Source organism: Cuculus canorus, chromosome 26, assembly GCF_017976375.1.
Source record: "Cuculus canorus isolate bCucCan1 chromosome 26, bCucCan1.pri, whole genome shotgun sequence".
In the NCBI taxonomy this organism is placed as follows: domain Eukaryota; kingdom Metazoa; phylum Chordata; class Aves; order Cuculiformes; family Cuculidae; genus Cuculus; species Cuculus canorus.
In genome coordinates this window covers 2975616-2998167 of record NC_071426.1, presented here as the reverse complement: position 1 = coordinate 2998167, position 22552 = coordinate 2975616, and the positions used below count along the sequence as shown (strand labels likewise).

At 42.9% G+C, this 22552-nt stretch overlaps 1 protein-coding gene across 1 annotated transcript in view; it reads right to left on the bottom strand.

Moving 5' to 3' along the window:
- The window catches only part of DOCK5 (dedicator of cytokinesis 5), an 87042-nt gene that overhangs the window by 40568 nt on the left and 23922 nt on the right, over window positions 1-22552 (bottom strand). The window contains exons 3-24 of the mRNA XM_054049603.1: window positions 22289-22329; window positions 21054-21109; window positions 20139-20235; window positions 17933-18081; window positions 16964-17099; window positions 16404-16561; window positions 15904-15985; window positions 15017-15146; window positions 14255-14327; window positions 12619-12761; window positions 11787-11912; window positions 11276-11400; window positions 10518-10616; window positions 10296-10368; window positions 9112-9215; window positions 8573-8765; window positions 7521-7618; window positions 6538-6627; window positions 5353-5453; window positions 2925-3059; window positions 2077-2188; window positions 912-982 (exon numbers count right to left, since the gene is read on the bottom strand). Of these exons, the coding sequence (XP_053905578.1) occupies window positions 912-982; window positions 2077-2188; window positions 2925-3059; window positions 5353-5453; window positions 6538-6627; window positions 7521-7618; window positions 8573-8765; window positions 9112-9215; window positions 10296-10368; window positions 10518-10616; window positions 11276-11400; window positions 11787-11912; window positions 12619-12761; window positions 14255-14327; window positions 15017-15146; window positions 15904-15985; window positions 16404-16561; window positions 16964-17099; window positions 17933-18081; window positions 20139-20235; window positions 21054-21109; window positions 22289-22329 (2392 nt within the window). The remainder of the gene's footprint in view (window positions 1-911; window positions 983-2076; window positions 2189-2924; window positions 3060-5352; window positions 5454-6537; window positions 6628-7520; window positions 7619-8572; window positions 8766-9111; window positions 9216-10295; window positions 10369-10517; window positions 10617-11275; window positions 11401-11786; window positions 11913-12618; window positions 12762-14254; window positions 14328-15016; window positions 15147-15903; window positions 15986-16403; window positions 16562-16963; window positions 17100-17932; window positions 18082-20138; window positions 20236-21053; window positions 21110-22288; window positions 22330-22552) is intronic.

The following is a 22552-nucleotide window of genomic DNA, read 5'->3' as shown; positions in this document are numbered from 1 at the left end:
AGTTTTAATAGTGCAGCGCTGGAACCTGAAACGCTGCTATATACAACGGCAGGAGCGCATCCTTCCAGATGCCCCTTTCATCAAGAGCGATGACTCATTTCAACCTCAGATTCCATTAAATGAAATTCCATGTACATTTGCTGTCTGTCTACTGTTTACGAGCAAATTATTTGTGTCAGAACAAGGAGGCGTGGTTGGGAGGTTCTGGACAAAGCTATGACCAGCAATTCATAGAATCGGAGAATGGTTTGGGTTGTAAAGGACCTTAAAGATCATGCAGTTCCAATCCTCTGCCATGGGCAGGGACACCTCCCACTGGATCAGGTTGCTCCAAGCCCCATCCAATCTGGCCTTGGACACCTCCAGGGAAGGAGCAGCCACCACTTCTTCTCAGGGCAACGTGGGCCAGGGCCTCACCATCCCCACAGGAAACCGTTTCTTCCTAAAATCTCATCCTAATCTCCCCTCTTCTAGCTTAAAAGCATTCCCCCTTGTCCTATCCCTGCGCTCCCTGATCAAGAGCCTCTCCCCAGCTTTCCAGTCCTGAATAAATACAACTTTTGTTTCCCTGACCAAGGCTGTGCCTTCTTCATACAGTTTGATTTACCCCAGAAGCGATCATTAAGAATCCTTAGAAACTTGCACAACATTTTAACACCCTGCCCCTCCTCCCCAGTCCTCAAATGTTGGTTTTCAGTTAAAAACTCAAAGCACCTAAGAAAGAGCAGTTGAGATGCTGGGATTCCTTTGAACTAAACTGACTTCTTTCCAAGTCCTGCAAGAGCTTCCTCCAACACATGCCCAGTACGTGCATCATCATGTCATAACCAGGGTGGCTGTTAGCAAAGTGTCCAAGATCTTTCCCAACAGACAAGCTAGGCTTAGAGGAGAAACAAACTTGGTATGATTACCTGAGCTCAACAGGGTCAAACACAAGTTTGACATCATTTATGATGCTTGGCAAATACTTTAAAGCTGCACCCTGCAAGAAAAACAACACAAGGACATGAAACACACGTGGAAACCCAGTTAGACTTAACCAGGTCATTCTAAAAGGGTGTAAAGTCTCAACAACGCCGGCAACGCACACAGCAAATCTAGTTTTTGTCAAGAGTAAATATGCAGACACCTGTAGAGAACTGGCTTAACATCAAGTTTATGCAACCAAAGAGCCCCCAGCAACCACACATCTGCAGTGCAGAGCGGAAAAGGTGAAGGAGGAAGGATTCGGAGCCAAGTTCTTTAGTTTTTGCAAACATCCTGCAGTTTAAGGGATTAAACTTCTTATAGCCTAACATGAAAAGCACCAGTCAGTTAAATTACTGAGTGTTCTGCATATTAGAGCATTTCCATGTACACAGTAATAAGTTATCTCCGTTCTAGTAAGGCTTTCACAAAGGCAGCACCCAGACAACTACATACAACAGCAACTAAAGATGTCTCTGATGTTCTGTGGCTGCTGCGGGCAGGTACTCTGACTGCAGGAGAATCAAAGTTGGGCTTTAAATTACCCGAGTGCTAATTAACTGAATTCAAATAGAGTAAAGTATGTTGGCTGGAAGAACCGAAATAAAGAAAGCAATCTAAAGGCTTCATTCCTTTTAGCAGCCTCATTGCATGTCTGCGCTGAGCACAAACAGAAGGTTCATAATCCAGTCAACAACAGAAAAACAAGCAAGGATAAAATCTAAGACATGTTTAGAAACCATTTATTTTTTCATTACTTTCATTCCCATTTTCTCTTTCTCCATTACCCTCAAGCCTGGTGTGACTGGCTGAAGTGTCTTCCACACTGCAGTAGATGACATCTTCACTGGTTGTTAGCTTTCATCCTAGCAGGTTTGCTGAAGGGTTTTCAGCAAAGCCACAGCTCTCATCTTTATTTGATAAACTTTGGGGTTTAAATATTCCTTTCCTGCCACACACAGTTCATTAAAACAGGCATTCAGAGATGGTGTGACTCATCTGAATGGGTTTTACATGCCTCAAAGCTTGTCCTGTTTTCTGCCTCCCTCCGCCCCCGACTCTATCGGTATCTAATAAAAGACATTATCATTCCCTGCAAATTAAACATACCTTAATCTTGACAGCCTCCTCTAAAGGCCGGTCCATGAGGATGTTGAAGGAGAGAAACAGCTTGCGTATAGCATCATTAAATTCATCTCCATCCTCACTTTTCCCATAAAACCTTTAAAGAACGGAGAGAGCCAGTTACCCACACAAATCTGGGCTGTCACAGTAGCTGAAAGATGAACAATATCTTAAGCATCTTAAAGCAGTCTTCTCCTACAAAGACATGAGTGTAAAAATCGCATTGGGGATTCTGCACCAATTTCCTGCTGAAATATGGTATAAAGGAAAAGCTGCACTTTTTAAACGGCTGTCAGACCAAACTCTGCTTGAGTTCCAAGAATCCAGTAGCTCAAGCTGTATTAAACAAAAAAAAAAAGCCAGAATGAACATGAGAAAAGGATTCCAAATCTCACTGTAGCTTTCTGAACACACATTTTGAGGCTATGGCAAAGCCACCGTCACTGACCAGACCCTTTCTAGACAACGTGTTGCCCTCAGCTCACCCAACAACTAACCTCGTGTGCCTTTTATTCTTAATTTTTCTTAAAATGAGGAAGATATCACTGTAGTTGGAGAGAAGAGTTCAGCACCTGCTCCTTCTCCTCCTCTTGGGAGGAAGTTTTAGCCTGCAAGGAGGTCTGCCCTCAGTCTCCTCTTCTCCAGGCTGAACAGACCAAGCGACTTCAGCAGCTCCTCACATGGTTTCCCCTCTAAATCCTTCACCAACTCCGTACCCTCTTCTGGAGGCTCTCCAGTAGCTTTAGATCCTTTTTACCCCATGGTGCCCAAACCCACACACTCTAACTGACTTCCAAAAGGAGATGCAAGGATGGCGATCACCTCAACCTCACCTCAGATACAATATTCGTGACTGCACAATGAATCGGAACAGGTACTTCAAAGCTTTCAGAGCAGCAAACAGCAATTCTGTCTTGCTGGAGTCATCAGCATTTCCTACGTAACAATTCAGTACTTTGGTGAGTTTCCTTTGGAAATAAAACAAAAAGGAGAATAAATATAGACCCAGTTAAGCTTGTGTGTAAGTCCAGCTTCCTCATTCCGGAGAGGAACTACAGAAAATAAAGAGATAACAGAGAGGGGTTCCTCTTTATACCCTATTTCCTTCTGAAACGTTTGGCTTCATGGGATGCCAGATTTTCATAACTAGTTCAGGAACCCTCAGAGAAGCCTACAAATTTGACTACAAATTCCAGCTTCCTTTCCTCCCCCCTAAAATGAAGCGTTGGGGAAGCTGGAAAACCCATTACTATTGAAAGCGGACTGACACCTTCTCCCCATGTTGGCACTCTCAGGCGTGGAGCACAAAACTCTCCTGAAGAAACATGCTTCGAGAACTATGGACAGAGGCTGCACAAACACATTACGCATATTTGCTACCTAATCTCTGCTGAATCAGGAGATCAGGAACGTCGGTGAGCGCTACGGCACCCAATATTTAGGCAAAAACGTCTTCTCTTCATTAAACAGCACCCAAAGTAGCGCGTGAGCCAAGTACACAATAGCTTTTGCACTTCCTTGCTTTATTTGCCAAACTGCCGGCATCCCATTCCTTGCTTTGTCAAATTCTGGCATGTGCAGGACACAAAGGACGTCGTGTAATTATATAGTCGACTTGGCATTATGCAAATATCACACTGACGAGCTAAGCATGGAAATAAAGGCATGGGAACAATAAAGCAAAGATACAGCGTGTGCATTAATCAGCCAAAGAAGTTTATTTATAGTGAAGAGAAATAAGAATGATTCCTCCATAGGTTATAGGGAAGAAGGAAATGGTTTGTGAGTAGTGACTGTGTGGCCAGGGCAGGGAAGAAGAAAGCAATCCAGGAGATGAGAAGTTCAGAGCTCCGTGGAATCGTGTTTTCTCACAAAATTAACTTTAGGTTGCAACACATCAAAAGGGGTTGAAAATTCAGGACTTCATGGATATCAGTGAAATTAAGAAGAGATTTTGAGGGGGAAACAGAGTTTGGTTTCTCGTTTTGCCCTCAGTTTTAACTTCTTAGATGCCAGTTACCATGAGGGTAATGACCTTTGGGTTGAGGGGTGCAGATCCAGGTGCTGGAAAGCCAAGAGATCCAGGTGTTAGTCCTGGCTTCTCCACCAACTTCTTGGTGCACACAAGCCATGAGACTCCATTCTTAAGTCCATGAAGTCAGTAGGTTGACCCAAAGGACTGAATTTTCACATGTACCCATATAAATTCAGCGCATCAGCTTTCTCCCTCCCTCATAAAATAAGACTAACGACAGTGAGCTGAATTTTTTAAACTGCTTTGGAGTCTCACAGACAAAAATGCTACAGAGAAACAGAATTACTCCTGCTGCCCATACCCACACATCCAAGAACAGCAAATTGCTTCTGTCCACGTGCAAGACTTTCAATATGGAAGTGTAAGCTCATGTAATCTGCATATCTAAACCCCACCATGAATTTAGTCTTTTCCTGAAGTCTGTGGCCTCTTTGACCTGTCTGGTCAACGGAGGTGAACACCGTTCTTATCTCTGCTAACACCAACCCCAATGTTACTTGTATTATTTCAGCCATGTACGGTTCTGCTTCTGCTATCCGTGACCACAAACACCCTCCTAAAACTGAAGCACAGAATACAGCATATCCAGACCAGTCAAAACTTTTTCTTCAGCTCAAAGTACTTTTGGGATGGAGTCGACTGAAAAGATTGAGGCAGATCCTGGCAAGACAACACAGTTCCGTGAGCAGCAATACTTATCGTACCAGATTGCTTACGGATTTGTGTTCCTTCCTCAATTTCCACCTCATTCCAACTTAGGATACTTTGCTTCTGCATACACCCATAAGCACCATCCCTACTCCTCTGTCCCCATCAGTCTTTTAGCAGCAATATGAGACCAAAGCGCTCAAAAGTGAGAAAGGAGAGAGGTATCCTGACTGACTACATGGACGTGTGCTCAACAGGAAATTAGGCTGAAGGACATGAAGATGCTTTTACAACACCAACACGCACACAGAGGACTAAAGGTCAAAAGAGAGGTTGAATCACACGGTCTAATACAGGATTTTCCATGAAAGCAGTGTTTTTTTCCTAACAGCAAAAAAATCTTACAATAGAAAGGGTAAAAAGAGTAACTGCAGGGTTTCTTCCTCTCTTCAAAGCAGAGGAATGGAACACTCTGGTCCGGTCTTATGCTGCTTTTACCCTGTTAGTGTAGTTTACCCTAAACTATCTGTTTGAGACACTGAATGACAGCCCGCGAGTTAGTGGTTACCAATACTTACACGTAAGCCAGGGTCGCACTGAAGTGCTTGTAAATATAAGTTTCAAGTACAGGGTTGAAATGCTGGAACTTGATGTCTCCAATCAAAGAAATAATAAATATCTGCCAAAAATTGAAAAGGAAACAGATGTCCAGAGCCACACAACCTCTATCTCATTTGAACATAGCTCGGCCTCTAATTGCATGTCGTTTATTTTGCAGGGTTGTAGTTTTGGTTTGATTGTTTTTCTCATAAAATTAATGCTATAGCGTTATTCATATTCTAACAGTAACTAGAGACCGTGCTGTGCGTGAGCCATCTTTGCTCAGAAGGAAGCTAGGTCATAGCAGCACTTGGATAGAAAAACTTAGAGACAAAGGGAGCTGCTTCTCAAAGCAACAACACTGATACAGGAAGAAGGACTACTCACAGTCCTTCCGTGACACTGTCATAGCAGAGGTTGAACAGGCGCAGAGCTCCCGAAGGCCATTTCTCAAAGCTAAGAAATGATGTTTTTCAAGCTAGAACTTGAAATTCTAATGATTTATACTCATAACAAACACTCAGTCCTGTTATTACAACGAGACGTATCAGAGGGAGGATGTTCTGCTGGATATATTTGGCTTCAGATTTCTTCCTGAACTTTCCAGACCATATTTGTTGATAAGCACAAAGGACACAGCTTTGTTACTGCGCCACACACCGACGCCGGTACCTTTCACCCCATACTAAGAATTCTCTCCAAAGGAGCAGAAAATCCTTGCAAAGTCTTTTACTCAGTCACTACAATCCTTCCAGAAAGGTTCAGAGGAGCAATCACCCCTCTTGTCTAAGTATTTGATGAGGATTTAAGGTGCACGGGCTCTATTCCCATTACACCCACAAATCCTTTGCTCCATGACCCTGAACAGATCATTTCACTTTGTGCTTCAGAGAGACAATACAGCTTTTCTCTTCTGTAAATTGCCTTAATGCAAGAAGTTATCTGAATAAATGGCTATAAATTATGCAAGCGTTTATTACTGTTTTCACTGTGGTTACTAAAAAGCTCAGCGCTCGCTGAAAATGCCTTCAGAAGTGCTTAAACACCATTTATTTCTCAGAGCAACAAATTACTAATCGCTCATCTAAAAGAAGCACCAGGAACAGACTGAGAATGCGGCTGAAAAATAAGTACTCAAAATCCACTAAAGAAGACTCACTCACCAGTGCATCAAACACAAGGAAGTCATAGGTTTCATTTTCTGACATTTCCATCATAATGTTGAAAAGTGCATCAAGAGTGTCTTGCAAAAACTAGAGGGGAACAAAAGAATCGTCAAAGGGTGGAAAAAGACAAATAATTCTGGAATCCTGTGCAGAAGCCTACTCTTTTGGGTTATTTTTCCCCCTCCAGTCAAGCCCAGCTGAACTGTAAAAGCTGTCCAAGAAAGGACAGTTAAAAAGAGATCTCAGTCCTGTATTCATTCACACGCTTGTCATGATCATCACACCATAGCAAGGAGGACCAGATCTTATCAGCTCGGAATGGCCCCACTTTTCTGTTCTACTGCTTTTTCATCCACTGAGAGACCTATTAAATCCACTTAATTCTGTCCACACAGTTCGAACCTTGCACTGGACCAAATCAACCACACAAACTGTTTTGAGGCAGGACACTTGCTTTGCAATGACACAGCATTTGCTTCAGTTCTCCAGCAAAGTAAACCCTGAATAATCCCAGAAGATCTACAGTTGGAACAACAGGGAGTCTTACCTCCTAAACCCTTCAGCAGACTATTTTCTGTGGCTCTTTCTCCCATTTCAGGTTTATTCCCCCCACACTCTGACTATGAGCTCTGCACTCTGTTCCTACATCCCCAACAAGGAAACTCAGAGCCACTACTGAAAATTAAAAGGCAGCTTTTGAATATGTCTTCCGTTTTGTAAGGATACAGGAGAAAATAAAGTCACCACTATGTCCCTGATCCTGGTAACATTTAACTTCAGTTAATTCTGCTGAATCCCATTAATGCGAACTCTCCGGGCAAAGTCTCTCTTTTGTTTTCCTGCCGCTCAGCAGCTTGAACAGCTCTCCCAGTCCACACCGAGAGCTTTTTGAGTACCACACAATTCCAGCCCTTTAAGGTCAACATCCAGCACAGACACAAGTGTTTACATGACAAGGAGACTCAAATCTCTATGCATACCTTCACGATTTCTCCTCCATCCACTTCCATCAACTTCCTTAGGTTGTGAGCTATGTTCTGCGAGTTTGAACGCCAGTTCAACAAACCCAGCAGGTCAACTAGCAAGGACAGAACATCAGCAATTAGATCACAACACCACAGCTGACTTAATGGCTGCAGTACAATACAGAACAAGAGGTTATTTTTAGAATCGGCTTAGGAGGAGAAGTCACACTGATGTAAGACAATGTTACCTTGAGGTGGTGCTTTCGTCTTGGCAAGAAAGTAAAGTTTTGCTGTGAATGGAAACCTTGATGTAATTTGATAATGCAGAGCATTTGGTAGGTGGTTTTGCAGGCTTCTCATTCACTCCAGAGAAGCCGTCTCGTGCTAGGAATTTTATTAGAGTGCATGACTAATGCTTGTGTTTATTTTAGAGCAGCCTCTCAGAGATGGCTCTTAAAGTTAAAATTGAAACCTCTTCTATAAATGACATTAAGCTGCAGAGCTGTTTATCACAGTTCTGGGACATTCCAGGACCTCAAGTAGAGTTACAAACTACAACTGAGACTTTCAAAAGAGTCTGGCAGGTTTCACACACATCTTTTATGTTAATAAATTATGTACATCATTTATTTCTGTTCTGAAACTAAACTGATTTACTACCTTCAGATCTAAGAACATTTATGATACTGAAAACACGCACGCTGTCACCGATGAGTGCCATTTCTATACATACCAACAAATCTGTTTGATTTAACATTGCTAGTTTGGAGAAAATATTCATGTGACATGGTCTTTAGTGGCTGCATGAACATAGAATCATAGAATTACTAGGTTGGAAAAGACCTCTTAGATCATCGAATCCCACCTATCATCTTTGTAAGGTTTGTACTGGCAACATGAGGCCAATAATGCTGGGATTGGGCTGCCCCGAGGCGTGAAACAGGAAGATTAAAGCCAAGGCACTATGACTACACACGTTGCAATGCCAGAAAATAAGCATAAAGAAAGTACCCTCTTTATTACAAACACAGAAAAGGATAGGGCTCAACTGCTAAGGCAAGACCTACCATTCTGGGTGAGTTTGGTGGAGCAGATCAAAGTGGCAATCTGGAAGCTGTCTTTTGTGCTATCTTTAGTGGGTGTGAAGTTGGCTAAGTGGTGCAGGTTTTTGCCCGAGGGGGCCTCCTTCTCCTCTACCTCCGTTTTGGTACAAGGAAGAGTTAAATAGCATTTAGCATCTTCCATTTTCTTGTTATCACCCTGTTGGTTGAAAACAGCAAAGGCAAGGGTTAGCTCACACTGAGCACAACTCACCTGACCTCCTGCAGACACTTCAACGCAGAGGGCTTTAAACACCTTTCCATGACTACAGCTGTTTACAAACAAGATCTGTTTGAGCCTCTAACTTTAGGGAGCAGAAGTTGCCCATACTGCACATAAACTAAGTTCTTTACAAAGCGATGCAAGCCACAGAGTTTAAGAGGGCTTTCTTCCCTCCTCTCTTATTTCATAGCTTTCTAATGCACTGCTTTTACTTTTTCCTCCTAACTGTGACTAAAGGCACCAGGTCTCTCTTCTCATCAACTAAAGGCTGCAAAAAAATCACCTTATAAACAATCAAATTGTGTTTGCCATCTTGCAGTGTTGTCCCATCTGCGTTCATCAGCTTCACAAAGCCCATGCCAAAGGCTCTCTCAGACTTATCCCGAGCTGCAAACAGAAAGAGAAATCATTATTAGGAATTCATACTCATACTATCCATAACGCAGCTCTCTTAACTACGTGTAGCTTCTTTATTTAACAGCATCACATGATAATGAGAGCTAGCGAACTCTGCGATCCATGGGAGAAAGAGGTCTCTCACTTTCCTTCTCATCTCAAGACACTTAGTAAGTATCTGCAACTACACAGAAAAACATCCTCTCTGAAGCATCGCTCCGCACACAATTTTAGTGGTTAACTGTCCTGCTGGATGGATGTATAGAATTATATAGATGTTTAGGTTGGGATTTGCAAACCTACTCATGAGGTATGGATGTGGAAATTTGTCATCGCATCCCCATGAACCTTAAGTGATTCTTTTTGAGACCTTTTCAAGGGCTGCGTCTCACATTATTGATCTTGTTTCACCGCTCTGAAATTGTTTAATGAAACTTCTGGCTCTAACTTTCTCATTAGCCTTTCATTAACCTCATTAGAAACTCTTACATAGGAAGACCATCAGAAGCTCACCAGACCTTGCATGGAATTCTGTGCAGGCCTTGAAATAAATTTGAACCAACACCACACACTGAGAAGCCAAAACTGCCATAAGAATCATAGAATAGTTAGGGTTGGAAGGGACCTTAAAGATCATCCAGTTCCAATCCCATGGCAGGGACACCTCCCACTGGATCAGGGGCTCCAAGCCCCATCCAACCTGGACTGGAACACCTCCAGGGATGGCACAGCCACTACTTCTCTGGGCAACGTGTTTCAGCACTCATCACTCTCATAGCGAAGAAATTCCTCCTTACGTCTAGTCTAAATCTGCCCCTCTGCTGTTTATAGCGTTGACAATTGTCTTTCCAGGGGCTAACATGTTGCTCCCTATCTAATCCCAATTTTAGAACAAAACCTGCACTGAACCATTTTTAAAGCCATAAAAAGTTTGAATTATTCTTCATCATTTGCAAGAAAATCCATAATGCTGGAAATGAGTAGAAATGCAAGCGTTACACCTTGGGTGGACACTCAGAAGAGAGTAGGGAGAACCCAGAACTCCTGCAGATCTTCTTTTCTGATACTTACATTCCTGTGACGACCGATGACGGAAAGTGAATCTTAAATGGCAACGACTGACTTCTTCTATTGCAATGCACACCTGCACATAACACAATGAAAAATGCAGCACCAGCATTCTCCATCTCCAGTCAATTTACAGGACATTCTGTAACCGATGCACCGACTGATTTTAAATTAGTTCCGTTTTCTACACAAAGGAAGCAAGACCATAAATTACACACTTCCTACCTTTACAGTCTCATACCAGCAAGGTTGCTTGACTTGGTAATAAACAACAGACTTGTATTCGGAGACACCTTCATAACCAGCACCAGGATGGATAGCTTTCTTTGGACAAAAAGACAAGAGGGGCGAGGGGGAAAGAAAAGGTAAGGTCTAGAATGAAAGCAAGAAGTATCACAGGTCAGAAACCTTCAGAGCATACAACTGGTACAGTTACTCAAAGTCTCTGCTTCATAGTCAAGGGAACTCGATGTACGACACCTCTCTGACAGTTTTACAGAGCTTTAAATATTTGCTCACATCTTTCATTCATTCAGAAACAAATAATTAGCGAGTATTCAAATATGGTCTACAAGATCACTTAAAATCATTGAATAGTTTGGGTTGGAAGACATCTTGAAGATCATCCAGTTCCAACCTCTGTGCCATGGGCAGGGACACCTCCCACTGGCTCAGGCTGCCCAAGGCCCATCCAACCTGGCCTTGAACACCTCCAGGGATGGAGCAGCCACCACTTCCCCGGGCAACCTGTTCCAAGGCCTCACCACTCTCATGGTGAAGAAATTCTTCCTTGTATCAAGCCTAAATCTGCCCCTCTCCAGTTTACAGGCTTATAAGTTATATAGACTTATTAAATTATAAAGACTTATAATGTATTTTGTTCTTTATCACAAGGTTCTTGCATGTTCTGACAGATCAGATCCTATGCAGCAATCATCTAGCACACACAGCAGCCCTGGGACCTCCTGCAAAGGCCATCCTACCTCTTGGAGATTCCCATCTTCATCATAGACGGACATGGTGACTTCTACGTTCTTGGGAGTCTTCTTCTTCCCTTTGTCAAACTCCCCTTGTACCAGGGTGACGTAGATATCGTTTCGAACATCACCTGAAATTCATAGCGCTTAATGAGTTGTTTTCCTCACCCTGACAGTTTGACAGGTTAACATTTAACATCCTCAGATATCTCATTACCCTTAACTTCTTCTTAGCCTAAGACCAGCTAATTAACCACACTCAATATCACACCATTTTATCTCAACTCATTTATACAAAGTCTGTTAAACTGTACCATTCTCCTTTTGATGAACCTTTGTCTTTATGGAACATTATTTTTAACATAATGAGCTTTATAGGACTAAAATCCACTTTGAACAGATTAAAAATGAAAACAAGTTTTCAGATAGCTTTAAAAGAAACTTGTTCACAGCAGAAACTCCAGAATTTCAACTGGCTCCTTCACTCCAGGGAAGTGTAGAGGTATATGGGACATACCAGGAAGGATTATCTCAGGGAATCCCATTTTGCGAGCCACAGCCGTTGATCTGTCTACAAGGTGGGAAAAATCCTTTTGAACCTGCGCTAGATCGCCAGGAAGCAGTTTCAGAGAGACCCAAAGACCTAAGAAAAGAAAAGAGATGCTTGTTTTCTAAAATAAAAAGCATGAAAACATGAAATTTAAGCCTACACTTAAAAGAAAGCTGTTTCTTCCTGGGATCACTACCCAACAACGCCTTAAATACCCCAACACGGTTCTTGCTTGCCCAGTTCTCCATCTCCCTAACACCAAACAGACCTTCCTGGGCAGGTAGAATCATAGAATATTTTGGGTTGGAAGGACCTTAAAGATCATCCAATTCCAACTCCCCTGTCATGGGCAGGGACATCCCACTAAATCAGGCTGCCAAGTAGATTCTCTGAAGCCTAATACAAACTTTGAGATGAATCTACCAGTGTTTTTTAGTTTTGAAAGGCAGACACGCAAGCAAGAACAGAAGAATCCCGAAAGATGCACTTTAAACCCAAAGCCATTTAGAATATGCAATCGTGTTCACTTGAAAAGATCTTATGTCCATATAAACAGTTTTATCTTAAAAATATTACGCTCCTAGCAAATAAGTCATCAGCTAAAGAAGATCTTTTCATGCAATTATGAACAGTATCCAAGTGTGCTGGGCTGACATCCACACGTTTAGCTGAGGGAAGGTAACAAACTCCGGTAAGCCTTGATCTCTGGACTTTCACAAGCCATTTATTTCCCTTTGAAGCAAGGGGAACCCTTCCCCGTGCCAGGCTTTGACACGAGCTTCTCGCCCGAGTGCTGTACCTTGCCCTTTATGATTCACTTCCTTTGCAGCGATGACTTTGTTGAAGACAGAAGTGAGGGGCTCATTTTCTCCGATCACATGGGAAGTTATCAGTGGGGACATGATTAGCTGTCGCTGTCTGATATATGTTTCCATGGCAATCCTAAGGAGAACAACAATAGGGACTGGGAAGCAGACAAACATGAAACGCGCTCTGCAAGAAGACAGCTGACTGGTTTCCAAAGAAACATATATTTTTTAAAGGATTCCATGAGAATTTTTTTTCCTTCTTCACCCAAACAAAGCCAACTGGAATATATTCAAACTCTCAAATGGGGAAATATATCCCAGTGCTAGCTCAGGCTTAGGGTAAGCGACCTAAAGGCTCCAGGACCACAGCTGTATCACATTGAAATAGCAGCTTTCAGGACAACCATAAGCACAGCCAGCTCTGTTTTGTTTGCCATCACCTTGCAGACCTGTGAGAACAAGCTCAGCTTTGGGCTTTCCCCACACAAAGAGCCTTGCAATCCCACCGGATGAGCTGAGCCCTGCCTCTAGGTGTGCCTCCAAGCTGTCCTTAAGAGACTACGTAGATTAATAAGTGATAAGTTAAAGTGTCTAACGACTGCTGTGAGATCACACAAGTGATGAACCTATCCCAAGCCACAAACACAGCTATTGAGCTTTGGATCTCAAACCCAACTTCACTCCTGTATCCATATCATCAATAACGAGCCAAAGCATACACTAAACATAATCTCCAAGGGCTCCCCATCCTTGTAGAGGCGTCTGGATTTGGATCTCAACTTGACCTCTTTAGAACAGAAGAGAAATGGCAGACAAACAACAAAAAAAAGAAAAGGTAGCAGATTGAAGTTAATCTCGCAAAGCAAAAGCCATCCTTCTTTGCAGCCCTTCAGGCCCCGAAAGTGTAAGGGTTAAAAAAAACCCCACAACCTGACACAATCTCCCTGAAAACACCTTATAATAATAGATGGCTCCACCAAAGGGATCGCTGTATTAAAGACTGTAACAACATGGGTCACTCTACCCAAACAAGTTGCATTTTAGTTACTGTAATGTGCCAGAAAAGCAAGCAACCGTCGAGCAGAATAGCAATACTGAAATGCAGAACATCTTTGTGCATGAATTCCTTTCCCATAAAGAGGGAGAAATTCCCTTTCCTATCGTTCACTGATTCACCCTTACAGGGCAAATTGTAAAGTTAAGAGGCAGACAATACAAAAGGGACCCGCAGAATAGCGACAAGGAGGAGTTGTCTTCTCTACGCTCAAGTGTTTCTAAAAATCTTGCCTCTCAACCCAGTTTTGAAGGTCACATCCCCCCGATTCCACAACGCTGCACTGTGCTCCTCTCTCTTCCATCAGCTGACACCGGTACCCAGCAATTTCAGCTGCATTGCCAGAACTCCCTAAGCAATTTAGCCTCTCATACAGACACGTAAAACAAGGGAAACAAAGGCTTCAGAGGACTGACAAAAATCTCTTCCTTCAAAGAGCTGACTGCTGCCACAAGCCAATCTATTTGTAGAGACCTTGGGACACCGCCAGGCTCCCGAACAAATTTGTCCTCCAAAGGACAACTGCTTTAAATAAGCCAGATATGCGATGAAGTTGGAAGTCCAGTACTTACTGCTGAAATGGAATAAAATGTTGCTTCTCCTCATCGTCCACCTTCCCATGTATGATATCAGTTATGTCCATCACTGCAACGATAGGAGTTCATCACATAGTTTTGCAAGTGGTTAAAAAAAAGCTTATCAGAATGGACAAAATAACTGCTTATTTTGGGCCATTACACTCATGACAGAAATAGAGAGCCGCACTCTCACCTTAACTTTGGGAAAAATACCTCTTCAGTCAACCTACAGCAGTGAATCTAGGAATGGTTTGGGTTGGAAAGGACCTCAAAGCCCATCCAGTTCCACATCCCCTCCCACCGGCTCAGGGGCTCCAAGCCCCATCCAACCTGGCCTTGAACCCCTCCAGGGATGGGGCAGCCACAGCACCCCTAGGCAACCTGTTCCAGGGCCTCCCCACCCCCACAGCAAAACATTTCTCCCTAAGATCTCATCTCAATCTCCCCTCTTGCAGCTGAAAACCATTCCCCTTCATCCTATCCCTGCCCTCTTGGATCAAGAGCCCCTTCCCAGCTTTCCTGTAGACCTCCTGGAAGTAGTGGAAGCTCCTCTAAGGTCTCCCCAGAGCCTGTGATAAAAACGAGGTGGGACCCAGCATCTCAGCTCAGTATCAGCATCTCCATGCTGAAGCCAGAGATGCTGACACTAAGAGGTCAGTCGGCTTTGCTGACACACAGCATAAATTTCCCTATTCTCAGCCCATAGTCACAGCCACGGGGCCGTGTTCTGTTCTCCATCAACCGAATTTGTTGTACCTGCCACACCAAAGGGCCTCCGGAGTCCGCAGGTATGTTTCTTCCCATCTTTCAGCTCCATATGCCCGACCCTCACGATCTGACACACCAAGCTGATCTTCGGTCGGATCAAGTCAGAACTGCTTAAATCCTGGAAATCATTTAAAATATAATTTTATCAATCCGCTTTATGAATGGAAGTGAAGATGACAGAGAGAAAGGCTTCTCTGTTAAGACCGTGCACCCATATAAAAGGAAAATCTTATTTTTTTTAAAAAGTAAAATCTCTTCCCTTTGTTCCCTAAGGAAAAAAACCCAAACCAATAGAATATAAAACCACAAGCAATTTCCACACAGCAATTTCTAAACATCCCATTGCCCTTTGATAACAGCACTGAAAGGAGAGTTAAATGATGCTAATCACCAAAGTACCAGTTCCTGGTGACCAGGCAGTCATTTGTGCCACTTTTGTTACTTGTCAGTAAGGTTAACATCTTGTTGCAAATAACAAATCTCCAACACAGCAAAGGATCAGCAAAGCAATGAACTGAAAACCAAAAAGCTGCGACCTCAAACCCAGATTTTCAGTATACTTTGGCTCCAATAGGGAAGCGTCTAAGAGGTTTTTCAGAGATGAACGACATCCGCTGACAGCACCATTACAAAACAATACTTTTATTACTTAAAACAATCTCTATGACGTTGGACTGACACATCAAAAACCACTTTCCAGCAGGATTCATATGAGGATGCCTATAACATCTTAAAGTGTCCATGAAAACATCCCAAAAGGTCACATCTGACCCCTCCCTGCTGAACTGGGGAAGGGGAGGGGAGAGGGAAGAATCCAAAACTCGTATGTCTGCAGCATGGTGAAGAGTTTCTGAGGCATAAATTCATTAACTTACAGTAAAGACTGCGTGAAGGTTATTTAGTTTCTCAATTTCTTTAGGCATCCCATTACTGCCCCAACGAACCAGGTAATTTTCGCTGTGAATAAAGGAAGAAAAAAAACCCTAAATAAATCAAGATCTGACATTCCTGTTACCTGGCAAAAGCTCAAAAGCATTTTGATCTTTTCTGTGAAAAATTACGCCAAAAACCCTCTATCCCAAAGCAATTCTGAAGCGACTCCTTTCAGCGTAGGCAGAACTTGGTTGGACTTGATGATCTTAGAGGTTCTTTCCAACCTTCATGATTTGACAGGCTGAAAGATTTGGGTTTGTTCAGCTTGGAGAAGAGAAGGCTCAGAGGAGATGTTATAGCGACCTTCCAGTACCTGAAGGGAGGAGAAGCTGGAGAGGGGCTATTCATGGAACTAGATGGATCTTTACGGTCCCTTCCAACCCTAACTATTCTATGATTCTATGACTAAACTGCTTATGTTTCTACAAAAAAACCCGCTTACCTGATGAATTTGGAAAGATCAGGATCATAGAGGCTCATTAACAGCTCCGCATCCTCTCCAATATTGCAGACGAAATTTTTGAAGTTCACATATAGGCTGTAGGTATGCGTTGTGTTGAATATTGGCTGCCCTCGGAGGTCCAAATTCTGTTGCAGGGACTGCACAGGAGAAGAGCACTCCCATTAAAAAACAAACACACAAGGATGTTATGTGACATGGGTATAAATTGGAGAGGGGCGGATTTAGGCTAGACATAACGAAGAATTTCTTCACGATGACAGTGTGAGGCCCTGGAACAGGTTGCCCAGGGAAGTTGTGGCTGCCCCATCCCTGGAGGTGTTCAAGGCCAGGTTGGATGGGGCTTGGAGCCCCTGATCCACTGGGAGTTGTCCCTGCCTGTGGCAGGGGCGTTGGAACTGGATGATCTTTAAGGTCCCTTCCAACCCAAACTATTCTAAGATTCCATGATTAGTTCTGCTCTCAAAATAGCACAAGAGAAATGTGAAAAACAGTGGGCACCAGTTATTTGAAGAGGACAAAGCCAGCAACAAGAGATGTACCTTCTCTTCCTGGATCCTTTCATCAATCCTTTTGGATGCCGTTTCATGGGCCTTGAAGAGAGAGATTGTGCTGGTCTCATCTGGGTCCAAGATGTTCCCATTGTCATCCCGTACCACCAGATCCAAACCTAGGATCCTGAATAGTGCGCCAGTTTGAAGACAAAGGAAATGACCAAGTTTGTTTGTTTTACATGAAATGAAGGTGACTGGAAGAGCGCAAAACCACAGCTCAAACTGCGGAATGCATGCCAACTCAATTCCTTGTAATAATCACATCGCTGGTTTTCCAGTCTCAAAATACTTATCCCCCATTTTCCCATTAAAAGGAAAACTTATTAGTCAGGTAACTTAATTCTAAGATGACATAGCCTTTGTTCTTGCTTATAGGTTTTTTTGTCAAAAAATTGGTATACACACCTATCGAGCTTATGGATTATGGCTGATTATTATTCTTTGCCATAAGCTTTCTTCTTAATTGTTTTATTTGACCTGAATCAAGTCTGACAGGCAGATAAATGAGTTCTGGAGACAATCCCTCTTCTGTACTAATCAATGAAAGGTGAGGTTTTGGGTGGCCCACAGAAATGTATGACTCAGCTGCTGATAAAGCAGTTCACTTCATCACCAGCATCCAAATCCTGGCTCCAGCCAGCCACGCACAAATTGTGCTCCATGGGAAATGCCACCACGTGCCAGTATTTATACAGAATTAAGACAGGTAAGATTTCCTGCCAAGTCAAAGAGACCACTGGCATATGAAGAACTAACTGCTACATGCCCACCTGCCAGACTAGTCACATTGTGATGGGGACTGAAAGTTGTCATTATCCCCTTTCCAAGGCAAAATGTAAGCCTAATTCGGTGTTTCTCTTGAGCTGTCTTTTACAGTAGTCTGCATTAATAGCCATCTAGAGCCTTTACTGGGATTTGGGATTCTCCCTTGCCCTCAAGATGCAGTTTGGAGTTTACCTGTTGCCATAGTCTATCTTAGCAGTGACTTTCTTCTTGAGTTCGGCAAGCTCATCCTTGGGAAGGGTCCCAGACAGTATCTGCGACCGCCATTCTATCAGGCTATAAGTCATCTGTTGGACATGCCGAAACTGCGTTGTCTTGTTATCCTACAAGAAAACAAGGACAATTTTAAGTCAGTGATAGCATGAAAATGATAAGCTCAGTAAGCCTTCTGCAACGTACTCGCTTGACTATCATACAAGTTGTACTGAACTAGAGATATCTGACCTCTCTATCCCTCTCTTGTGAGACCTCATCTAGAGTACTGTGTTCAGTTTTGGAATCCTCAACATATGAAGGAGATGGAGCTGTTGGAACGGGTCCAGAGGAGGCTACAAAGATGATCAGAGGGCTGAAGAACCTCCCATTCGAGGACAGGCTGAGAGAATTAGGGTTGTTCAGCCTGGAGAAGAGAAGGCTCTGAGGAGACCTTAGAGCAACCTTCCAGTACCTGAAAGGCGCTCCAGGAAAGCTGGAGAGGGTCTATTCACAAAGGCTATAGATACTGGAGTGTGTTCTTAACTCTCATTAAAATAATCGCCAAGAGGAGGCAACTCGTGTCAGCTTTCAGGGATGTACAGAGCAGATCTCAATTAGCTAAAGCTGAGTTATCTCTACAGTTTGCTGTTTACATTAGCAAACTCCTATTAACTAAACGAAGATAAAAACTTGAGTTTAAAAACCCCATTTTTATATTTATTTCACAGTGGAGTTATACCCACTGGTGCAACACTAGCTGAAAACCACAGAAATTAAAGAAGTGAAATGAAAGGCTGCCAAAGAAAAAACGAATAAACAACCACTGTATTTTCTTTTTCTCCTCAAATACCTCCTTCCTCTTTTTCTTTTTATACATACTGCAGGGGAAAATAAAATAAACTCAGATCCACTTCAAGCCACAACATTTTCCAAGACTATTTTAAGACTTATATTGGTTAAGCACAGGAACATGAAAAATTCCTGTTGTCAAGAAATATAGATTCTGAGGGTAGGACCCTAAAGCTGGTCAGAAAAAAAAAAAAGCCAGGAACAAACCCCTCTTTTCATACAGTAATAACATCACATACAGCTTCTCATTAAATTAAGAAGGTGGAACAAATATTTGTGGTTTTGTGGCACACAAACAAAATGTACTTGTGGCCTGGTAAAATTTTCAGTAGGAAAGATTGCACTGGTTAAACTGAATGGTTAGAACTAATTTAAAGCCATTCTCTCCTCTTAATTAAAGTCTCAGAGCACATACTATGCAGGCTGAACTCAGCACCAACCAAAGAAAAGCCAAGCTTGACTCTCTCTAACGTGCCTTAGTACTCAACTTCGAAAGCAGGCAATTCATTGTGATCTCCGGTTGTGCTTCTTTGAGCAACAACACTCCTATCTCAGCAAAACCATGGAATCCATGTATTACTTTGGCTTCCAACCTTCCTGAGGTGACTATTGTATTGCCAGGTTACTAAACATTTCTAGTAGATGAGAGATCTCTCCCCCATCCTACTAAGAACTAAATATATGACGTGACCCTAACAAGTCAACTCTTCGCCCACCACACACAGCCTGAATTCCCTCCTCCGGGTCTCTCTTGCCGGATGAGCTGTAGGCACTCTGCAGTGAGGATCAACCATTGATGGTTGGACTGGATGATATTAGAGGTCTTTTCCAACCTTAATGATTCTGTGGTTCTACCAAGTATCTACAATAGATACAAGGGTTCACACTTGTCAAAGTTGTCAAAGGTTTTGTTTAAACACCACCATGGTTTCTTGCACAACCTTCTTCCACCACTGAGGTATCTTGCCCTCATACAACACCGATGCAAGACAGGCACCCTTATTTTCATAGTGAACTGACTCACGCTCAGCCCCAACCAGCTAACAGGGTGCTGAGCGCGACCTGTGCCAGGCAATGCTTCATCAATGCTGTGTCATCACACAATTATTCAAGCGCTGTGAACCCTGTAGTGCGGACTAAACCGCAGCTCTGTCTGCAATCACACATTGTTCCGTGCAGAGCAGAACATTTTTGGCCTCTCAAGACCAATTTTACAATAATGACAGTTTTACGGTTCTGTTTAATGTTCTATTCAGACTTAAAGTGCCCTGCAAAAAGCCAATCTCATCTTATCTGAGGTCATTTAATAAGACAGCGACCACTGGAGAAAACTTACCACATAAAGCTTGTGCCAGATAACTGCCCACTCCCTCAGTGTAGAAGTGAGTTCTTGTCCAAGGGGTAATTCACTTGGAATCACTGTTTCGTGTTGTCTAGAAAAAAAGCAGCAGAAAACAGAAAAAAAGATTAACACTTAGCAGTGAAACATCCCTTTTTGTTAAGTGTATAACCAGAAAGTTCAGAGGGTTGGACAGTCACACAATTCACTCATGCTGCCAAGATTCGGAAGTTGTTCCATTGGTTCCCCAACACACACGTGCACATTCATTATCCATTTTTTAATGCAATCATGTTCCAAGTTTCTTTCAGTCTCATTATTGCCAAGTGATCTATTCCAGAAACACAATGCTGAACAGACAGAAATTAAGTTTGGAAGAATCCCCACTTGCAATGGTAACTTGGCTACAACTACTATAAAATAGAGAATCAAAACCTAGCACTTTCTAAAGACTCTTCCTTTGCAACTGCCGTTTTATCCTCATTATAACGATCACAGAATCAGCTCTAAGAATCAAATGAGGAGTCATTTCCTTAAATGTTTTCCAAGACAGGAAGGAATCCACACTCCTGCTGGCTACTTGGCTGCAAGCAGGAGTGTGTTATGACTTGTAGGAGTCCCCAGAGGAGTTGAGTGTAACTTGATTGACCTGCCTTGCTAACTCCTCTAGCAGAGCTTGCTTATTACTGCAAACAGCATCCTCCCGCACCAATGCCTACAACTGTTTTGGTACCTACAATACTCTGAAAAACAAAGTTATGCAGCTCCAGAAGCCTAATACAGGCAGTATGTCCTGCTGGACACACAGACTATTAGCATTCATTACAACCACCATTAATACTGTTTCCTTTCTCTTTGACTTTATCTATCTATCTTGCTACCAAAAGTACATCTCAAGAAGCTCCGACTCACCCTCGGTCCTTCACGATTGCGTCTTTTAAATGGATATATGTTTCCGGGAAAATGCCCTAAAAATAAGCACAGAAATAAAATAAATAAATCGCACCATAGGATATGGCAGGACAAAACCAATTTTAACACAAAGCAAGGGGGGAAGAGCACGACCAGCAGAGCAGTAATTGTGACAAATGTTTGCTATTAACCTATAACAGAAATGTACCCATCAGTCCTGGTATCACAGGAAGAAAAGACAGCAAGAAGCATCTGGCCGCATGCTCAAGCACTATATTTGATATTAACCCCACAGACAAGTTAATCCCTTGTTTCACTATAATGACATTCATCCTCTTGTATGAAATGCTGTAACTCTTGCTAACTATCAGTCATTCTCATTCGCCCTTGCTACAAAATATTCTTGGGAGCCATTTGTGGTTCTTTAGAAAAGCTCCCAACACAGGGCAGGATTTGTAGGAATTCTCTGGTCCCGAGTTTTCATTATTTAAGAGAAACCTTCTAGGAGGGCTGCAATCCTTCTCTATTTTCTTTTCATTCCCCTTTATGCCTGAAAAACAGAGACTGTGAAGGATGTTACCACATGAGAGGCGCCAGGATTCCTACGGGAAACCAGAGTTCCATGTCGTTTTCAAACTGGTTTCACAAACCTCAAGAAGGTTGGCTCAGATCCATGCATGCGTAATATTTCAAATACTTTCCAAGTCAAATCAAAACTCCGCTCTTACCATTACTCAGAGCTAATGCTGGATGTCTACCGGTCCAAAACTCTAATAATCATAAAATCATAAAATGGTTTGAGTTGGAAGGGAACTTGAAGATCATCCACTTCCAACCCCCCTGCCATGGGCAGGGACACTTCCCACTGGATCCAGTTGCTCGAAGCCCCATCCAACCCGGCCTTGAACATCTCCAGGGATGGGTCAGCAACCACCGCTCTGGGCAACCTCCATCCAGTGCTTCACCACCCATGCACGCAGAAAGCTGGTGCGTGCGGATGCGCAACACTTAGTCTTTCTAGTTCAACCTAGAGTACGCATGGAGGAGTACTCGGTTAACTGTTCCAACATATTTAGCTCAAGGGCATTTATTTCTATCACCAAGGAAAAGGACATAGAGACCAGGAGACAATATTAAGACAAGAAATGCAGCAGAAGTATGGCTGATTACAGCTCCGGATGGGGTCCGGCAAAGTGTGAAATAAAATTTAGAGTTATTGAACAGTGAGGTCATACCTTCTTGGATTTATTTCGGAGTGTGTAGCCTCGATACCAGCCTGAAAGGGAAAGAAAAATAGCATTTAAATACACCTTGTTGTTTTCATGCTTCTACAAAAGGAAGCATAGAATAACAGAGTGGTTTGGGTTGGAAGGGACCTTAAAGGTCACGCAGTTCCAACCCTCCTGCCATGGGCAAGGACTCCATCCACTGCATTAGGTTGTTCAAAGCCCCATTCAACGTGGCCTCGAACACCTCCAGGGATGGAGCAGCCACCACTT